General features: G+C 35.3%; 1 protein-coding gene across 6 annotated transcripts in view; it reads right to left on the bottom strand.

Moving 5' to 3' along the window:
• Positions 1-8,837, bottom strand: part of LOC106879894 (inositol monophosphatase 1) — a 39,201-nt gene that overhangs the window by 8,996 nt on the left and 21,368 nt on the right. For 5 of the 6 annotated variants that reach the window (XM_014929637.2, XM_014929636.2, XM_014929635.2 and 2 more), the window contains 4 exons: positions 5,949-6,054; positions 4,039-4,172; positions 1,714-1,818; positions 449-494 (listed from right to left, as the gene is read on the bottom strand). In XM_014929637.2, the coding sequence (XP_014785123.1) occupies positions 449-494; positions 1,714-1,818; positions 4,039-4,172; positions 5,949-6,029 (366 nt within the window). In that variant the 5' untranslated portion in view covers positions 6,030-6,054. Of the gene's footprint in view, positions 1-448; positions 495-1,713; positions 1,819-4,038; positions 4,173-5,948; positions 6,055-7,854; positions 7,960-8,837 lie in introns of those variants that run through there. The other variant, XM_014929638.2, reaches the window with a different exon arrangement.

The following is an 8,837-nucleotide window of genomic DNA, read 5'->3' as shown; positions in this document are numbered from 1 at the left end:
TAAATGGTTTATAAACACCTTCTACACTGCAATTGTATATATATATATACACACACACATACACGAATGAGTGGACAAACAAAAGTAGGGCACTCAACACATTTATTGGGAGTTACATGTATATAGATCAAAAGAGTTTGATTCAAACTCCTTTCGGAATACCAAGGAGTTTGTATCAAACTGTTTTGATCGATCAATCTGTCTGTGTAAATGTTTGTTTTTATGTCAAGTTATAATAATTATTAAACATTAAGTTGAAGAATTACTTAATACTTTTTAGTAGAATACATGTTTATTAAATTTGCCCCACTTCTTGAAGAAATGTAATAAACACACAAACACACATACATATATTGAGAAGGAAATAAAAAATGCAGGAAAAATATGAAAGAGATTGTCAACATGAAAATTTAACAAAATAAATGATGAATGATAAATATTCTCTTACCTCTTTGTTGACTGTCAATCCAATAGAAATACATGTGTATGGTATTCTATTCAGAAATATAAAAAGTTAATTCCAGTTATGAGTTCACTAATTTAGTAGAAAGAAGAATAATGCTATATACTGGTTATCATTTACCAATTTTCATTGATTTTTTTTTTTTAACTAAATATGATTAGATAACTGTCACACAGAGTTGCTCTCACATTCTCACATACATATTTTCATAGTACCCACCTAACAATTACACACACATGCACACATTGTCTCCACACTAACCAGTTTTCCCATCCTCCCACACTTGCATCAAGGTACAATGAAAGATTAAATTAAAGCAAAAAAAAAAAAAACAATATAGAATTTAAGACTATAAGAGAATATAAGACATCAGATACTGGCTATTGGCAGAGTCACTGGAACATTGGATAGAATTCCTCATGATTTTTGTCCTAACTCTAAACTGAACTAAACAACTACTACAAAAGGGTAAATATTTATAACATCAACTACCTTTCCAGGTGAAGATGTTAATGTCTTATCGTGAAATATTGATTTTACTATGCATCTACCAAATTCATTTTGCCCATTTATAATTCCCATAAAGGCAGCGAGCCGGCAGAATCATTAGCATGCTGGACAAATTAGTGACATTCCTACCAGCTTTACATTCTGTGCCCATATTCTACTGAGGTCAATTTTGCCTCTCATCCATTTGGGGGTTAATAAAATACATACCAATTGACAGTCAAATACATATCAATTGATGTAATAAACTAGGCCCCTTCTTCAAAATTTCAGGCCTTTTGGCTATATTAGAAAGAATTTATAATTCCCATTACTATAAAAAAAATTTTTTAATCTCAAGTCAAGTAAAATATGAAACATAGCCAAATGCAGGTCACTTCTTTTATTTTTGACTATCAAAATACATCTCACACAAGTATATTCTACAAATGACTTGCTAGTAATAGCAGCTAATTTTTTAAAAATCATATTATCTTAAAACAAGGACACATTGGATAATAATATTAGATATGCAAAAAAGATGAGATGGTCACAGCTGTAATGCTTTTAATCATGAGATAACTCCATTGAGGTTGACTTGTGGTTAAACAACATACTGTAACAACATGTGCTCCACTCACTGAGTGACTATAAAACCAGTCAGTGAGCACAGTGTTAGCCAATAGGTATGAGGTCAGTCAGTCAGTTAGTTAGTTAGTAACCAGAACGGTCAGTTAATGTAACTATAGGAATGTTATACTCACTTATGTACAAAGTTAGTAGTCCCATCAATTGGATCAATGATCCATGTTGGATTATTAGTAAACTCAATTTTCTTACCATCAGCTGTGGTTTCTTCTCCAATGACACTATCAAAAGATATAAAAAAAAAAGAAGGATGTTTATATAAAGTAATCACTGGTATGAGTGGTATGAAGAGTCTGTGATAATATATTAAGTGTGTGTGGTATGTTAGAGTACAAAGTAGTATGAATGATATAGAATAACAACTGGTACTGAATAATGTAGCATGTAAGTGCATGCATGGCATACAGGTGCAGTTGTGGCTGTGTGGTTGAGAAGTTAGTTACCAAAACACGTGGTTTCAGGTTCAGTCCCACCACTTGGCACCTTGGGCAAGTATCTTCTACTATAACCTCAGGCCAACCAAAACCTCATGACTGGATTTAGTAGACAGAAACCAAAAGAAACATGCCATATTTGTGTGTGTGTGTGAGAGAGAGAGAGAGAGAGAGAGAGAGAGAGTGAGTGAGTGCCAGTATCTCCTTATTTCATTATTATCATCATTATCATCACCCTTCAACTTTTTGGCTGCTGAATACAAAATGTGCTCTACGAAACTGCCATTTGGGTGATTTTCCTGAGTCACCATCTTACCCTTATACACCAATCCATCACAAGGTTGCTCATTTACAGCTGAGTGGACCAAAGCAACATGAAATGAAGTGATTTGCTCAAGAAAACAATGCACAGCTTGTCTGGGAATCAAACACATGATCTTGCAATCATGAGTGCAACACACTGACCACTAGGCCACATGGCTTCAAACATTAAATGGGAAGCCATTGACTCTCTTGAGTTCCACTGCCCTTTGACAGGTTTCGTATTTTGGCTTGCAGGATGTCCAATAAATCACCCTCTTCACTTGGTGAGGTTACTAGTTTAGTTGCCAATGACCTGACCATGTGACAGGTTATTACTGGGTTACATGTTACCAGTAGCACTCAAGAGACATCATGTGATAGTTGTAAATGGATTGCAAATGACTAGAAGATTTAGTTGTAAATGAGTGTTACCGTCTTACAAGTAGTGTCATTCATTTCCAATGGTCTGAGAAAATATGTCTAGCCATGAGTTTTGCTGACAGAAATGGCATCTGACTAGAGAAAATTTGTTTCAATAAACTCTGTCCAACACATGCAAGCATAGAAAAGTGAATGTGAAAATAATGATGACGATGATAATAAAATATGTAGCATGTATTGCAATCCAGTACAATAGTGAATACAGGTTCAGCTGATCAAAGCCTCATAAGTGGATGTGGTAGATGAAAACAGAATGAAGCCTGTTGCATGTGTGTGTATGTGTGTACATATATACAACTGAACGTAAAAACAAACATTAATATATGAGGGAGAGTTAAAAATGATACACACTTTTGTTTTTTCAATATATACACAAAAGAAAGGGATAAACAATTACATCATTTTTCTATATAGTCTCTTTCCTTTTCGATGCACTTGGTCCAGCGGTCCACAAACTTACATATTCCCTCCAAGAAGAAAGTTTTCAGTTAGTCATGCAACCATTTATGTACTGGTTCCTTCACATCTTCATCCGTAGGAAATTGACAACCTCGTAAGCCATTTTTGAGTGATCCAAAGATATGATAGTTAGAAGGGGCAAGACCTGGGCTGTAGGCAGAGTATTCCAGCAACTCAAAACCCAATTGGTTAATGGTTTCAACGGTCTGGGCAGCCATGTGTGGGTGTGCATTGTCATACAACAACAAAACTTTCGTCGACAATAGGCTTCAGCATTCGGTGCTAATTGCTGGCTTCAGTTTGTTGGCCAGCAAAACACTGTATCTTACACTGTTGATCATATACCCCTTTTCCAGGTAGTCTTCCAGTATAGGCCCTTTTGAGTCCCAAAAAAGGGTAAGCATCAACTTTCCTGTGAAAGACTGATTCTTGAATTTCTTCGTCCCTAGCAAGCCAGGATGTTTTCACTCCATACTTTGTCTTTTGGATTCTGCCTCATAATGATGGACCCAAGTCTCCAATTTTGGAGGGCTATGTTTTCAGTTTATGAGCAAGCATTACCTCAGTAATTCAGTAATTCACCCAAAGCATTAGACAATTTAAAATTGAATTTATTTGAAATAGTGAAGCAACACCATTCCCACTCTCCAAAAAAGTAAGGGAACACCATTCTCACACGTTCCTACAGGACTACACCACTATTTAGGATGCAAAATGCTCCTTTCAGGTTTTTTCACTTCGTCATATGATTAAGATATAACAGTGACATTTCAGGGAGATAATTATTTTACCACAGTATCTTACCTATGTCCTGGATAATGTTTTTTTATCTCTTTAGTAAAAAATTTCTCCACATTTTGGTCTGTTTCAGTAACAAGATCAGCATAAGAGGCTTTTGTTGTCACTTTTTTGTCTCGGTAAAAACATTCTTTAATCATCTGAAATAGAAAATATGTCAGTTGTCAGTATTTTACAAGAGAGAGCATGTTTTGGTCAGCAGGACAGCACCTGTTAAATTTAATTCCAGTGAATCAGAAACTGAGCAAGGGGTTCTACATTTATTTTTATCAAGGTTCCAAGAATTTATTGTTTAACATATTTGTATATTTACATGAATGTTTCAATATATCTGTAAATTTTTCTGAAGTTGTTCAAGCAGTTGAATAACTTTCCTTACATTGACCAGTTAATAGTGAGAATAATCACAAATTTTAGTTAGTTTTCACAAATAACATACATTTTTAATGGTAAATTGCAAGCAATACTGGTGACAGGTTTTATTTAAATTCATGTATTTTGAATCCATAGTCTGTTTAACTGTCCCATTTCAAGTGCTAAAAATGAGATTAAATTTTCAATCTTTTTTTTCTCTCTTTTCTTTTGTTAGTATCAGCAGAAAATAAAAATTGTAAACTGACAGACAATAATTCTTTGGAAGAGAAAATCAATTAGAGAAAATTTGGTTTTATCCATTAACCTTTTTGTTACCATATTTCTGTTGAAATTCCTTGCTTTTGTTCCAATTAATTTTGAAAATAATGAGGTATTTGCTAAAATATATTTGACATTGCATAACCAGCCCACTCAAGAGTACCTTGGATCGTAGGGTGACATGTCGTGCTTGAGAAGACCTTTTGAGTCAAGTACATCAAAATCAAATCAAATCACATTCAAATGGAAATTGTAGTTGTGATCTCCATGCCAGTAGCACATAAAAAACATCACCCGAGCGTGGCCAATGCCAGCGCTGCCTTGACTGGCTTCCATGCCGGTGGCATGTAAAAAGCACCATCCGACCGTGGTCAATGCCAACCTTTTCTGGCCCCTGTGCCGGAAGCACATAAAAAAGCACCCACTACACTCTCAGAGTGGTTGGCATTAGGAAGGCCATCCAGCTGTAGAAACACTGCCAGATCAGACTGGAGCCTGGTGCAGTCTCCTGACTTCCCAGACCCCAGTCGAAACGTCCAACCCATGCCAGCATGGAAAATGGACGTTAAATGATGATGATGATGATGATGATGCTATTTGACGTCATTAAGTAGGTGTTTCAGATTTAAATCAACACAAACTTTTGATGGCAGGTTTTAAATTAGATTTCTGTAAAACAATGAGTTTGAATCATTGAACTAGGGGCAGTCTTAGGTGGGCAGGTAAGAAAAGGGTTAAACAAAGCCTAGAATTAAATAACATGAAATCATGTTGCTTTTATAAGCTATATTTTAAGCTTCAGGTTTTAATAAACTAATAATGGCAAAGTTATCTAAGAAGTAAAGCATCTTCTTGTAAACAAAGATACTGCCTGTGATTGTAGTTAATATGCTGTTAGTATCACTACAATTATGAAGCTGTGTGGTCAAGGGTTCAATTCCAGGCCTAAGTGGTGCAGTTTGTCCTTGAGTGAAGTATTTCATTTCACATTGCATCAATCTAACTTCAATAAAATTGGGTACCAGCCAAGTGCCGGTGCAACCCTTTTTTCCATCCAGCTATCACATCCTCAATGTTTTGCTGAGTCAAGGAGTGGGAGGGTCAATAGAGTGTCTTTGCTCACTAACTACATAGGCACCTAAAAAGCAATTAGCAAAAATATGTTACATGCTACCATAGCCATCACATGCTTGAAAGTGATAGCTATGGTCTGCTTTTTTTATCACTACAATTATTACTGATATCAATTTTACAATAAAATTTGTAGACAGCTTCATACTTACATGTCCACATTCTTTTGCAAGCTGAATCCCTGTTTCATAAATTTCACACAGTTCTTCTTCGCTCAAAGTAATATTTGCCATAGTTTAAAGTAGAAGACAAATCAACCTGGAAATAATCAACAAAATGATAAATTATAAACCTTCAAATTAAAAAATATGAAACACAAAATTAGGAATGATATAGTTTCTTTGTTAAAAAAAAACAAAAAACAAAACAAGTTTATTGTTAAACTTTGAAAGCACAAATATACCTAACTTTCAAGATGCAAAATATCTTGCCATCATATATCTTTTTATTATTTACTTGGTTTAGTTGTTGGATTACAGCCATGCTGGAGCACCACCTTGGAGGGTGTAGTCAAACAAATCGGCTCCAGTACTAATTTTGTTGGTCTCTTTTTGCTGAACCATTTAGTTACAGCCATGCCTGACCTACACACCCAGGAGCTTATTCCAGCTTTCGTGACATTTGAGAAATATTTTTCTCCTAAGACAGATTGCAAGTTTATAACAGACTTTTCAAATTAGCCAGATATTTATCAACCACTAGAGAGTTGCAGATGATCACATTAAGAGTGTGTTAGCTTATCAACCAAAAGTATAAACTATCACTGGCATTGAACCAAGTTTATGCTTAAGTGACTTAATTCTCAAACTGACTCAGTGAACATAGCTGTAATAGGTACCATGAAGAAGCACCGACTCACTACTGTAAACAACAGTTTCGCTATAAAATCAATGGGTTTCATTAGCATGTATTGTAGAGTTCAACTTCAGTGGTTATATCCTGATGAGGGATCAGCTTTGCTAAGCCTACATAAGAGCACGACACTTAAAAAGAAAAGGTTCTTCACCTACTTTACAGTTGAATGGTTAGCAGCAGAATGAGCATCCAGCTATAAAAATAACTACTCCAACGCAAAACCATCCATTTGTGCTTACAAGGGAAAAAGAAATGGTATCATTTTGATTCAATATCTTCATTAGTAACGCAAGAAGCTGTAACAATATACTGACAATAGAGACAAGATATTAGGCTTCAGAGAACTGATATAAGACCGCAATCTAACAACTTGAGAAGTTGTCACTCTTGATGTGGATCAATACTGCACACAACACAAGTCATCCACCTTATTACAAAACATGCTACTTTACAAACTATATTTCATTATTATAAACTATCATAACTTTTAACATTTACCATTTATATGTTAAAAAAATTCCTATGAATGATAATAATCCTTTCTATTATAGGCACAAGGACTGAAATTTTGGGGGAGGGGACAAGTCAATCACATCAACCCTAGTGCTCAACTGATACTTATTTCATCAACCCTCAAAGGATAAAAAACAAGGTCAATGTCAGTGGAATTTGAACACAGAACATACCAAACATTTTGTCCACTGTGCTAACAACTCTGCCAACTCACCACCTTAGCTTATGAATGATAATAATAATGTCAGTTTTTTAAACTTTCTGCCTATTTCCAACTCAGTTTCTCATGGTCTGATTATGTTATTCATACCCCCCCCCCCAAAAAAAAAGAAGGAAAATGTATATCCTATAAACTACCACTTCAGAGGAAATGTCTTGTTTGAGATTCCAATTGTACATCTAATGCTTGCAGTCACTATCAGCACAATATCAAGTTCCTGCACCTTTGTTTCATTACTGAAAACAGTACAAATAAAAACTTTAGCATTAATTATGTTCACTCACTTAACACTAAATAAAAGCCACACTTTAATCATGCTAAATCACTTAGTATTTAATTTAACTGATATGTTACATGCTACCATAGCCATCACATGCTTGAAAGTGATAGCTATGGTCTGCTTTTTTTATCACTACAATTATCACTGATATCAATTTTACAATAAAATTTGTAGACAGCTTCATACTTACATGGCCACATTCTTTTGCAAGCTGAATCCAACGTTAGATTGCTGAAGTTTAAACAAGTAAAAACAAAGAAAGGAAAAATAGTCATTCTAAAAGCAGACCATTCTAACTGGCAGTGGCCTGGATTAGAAGAAATTATATAGTGAAGGTCATGAATTTGGACAAGCTGGTTTGCTGAGAGACACATAGCAGGATCTGATACTTCAGTACTGTCCCATTATCTGAAAGTGAATTTCAGTCTTTCAGATGTGGGTCGATCCTGAAACATCAGAACAGTTTAGCTAATACAGTTCTATATTTAAGAGATGAGGAATTATGTACATTATTTACATTTGATGGATATTTGTCCTCATCTTGTTTGTTGTTAACACAACGTTTCAGCTGATATACCCTCCAGCCTTCATCAAGTGTCTTGGGGAAATTTCAAACCTGGATTCTCATTCCTAAGGTATTTTTCAATGTTATTATTATTATTCAGGTTGAACTCGGAATCTTGGGGTTAGTAGCTTTTAACCACTATGCCATATGCCCATGGGCAATTATGGAGTGAATTTTAGGGCTTATAAATCTAATATTCTCTTATTCTTCCTTAATACCGGTTCCCATATGCTGTTCATATCTGCACTCGGTCTGCTTAGGAGGTTGTCATGTCCTAGCATATGTGCTGCTTCTTTTAGTTTTCATATCTTCCAGTGGTGTTCTCTGTTTATTATTTTAACTTCATCCCACAGGGGGAGGTGGTCTCCATTTTTCCATACATGATCAGCTATACCCAATTTATCAATATCTCCCCGTGTCACAGCTTTGCGATGTTCCTCTACCCTAATTTGAGGGGCGGCATGTTTCACCTTTATATAACCTACCACAGCTGCATAGGATGGAGTACACGCAGTTCTTGGTCATATTCTCTTCTATTGGTGGTTTTACTCAAAGGAGATATTTGCGAAGTGTTGTATTACCTTTGAATACTGTCCTGATGTCATATG

The sequence above is a fragment of the Octopus bimaculoides genome, chromosome 3, assembly GCF_001194135.2.
Source record: "Octopus bimaculoides isolate UCB-OBI-ISO-001 chromosome 3, ASM119413v2, whole genome shotgun sequence".
Lineage (NCBI taxonomy): Eukaryota > Metazoa > Mollusca > Cephalopoda > Octopoda > Octopodidae > Octopus > Octopus bimaculoides.
This window is presented reverse-complemented; position numbering and strand designations above follow the sequence as displayed.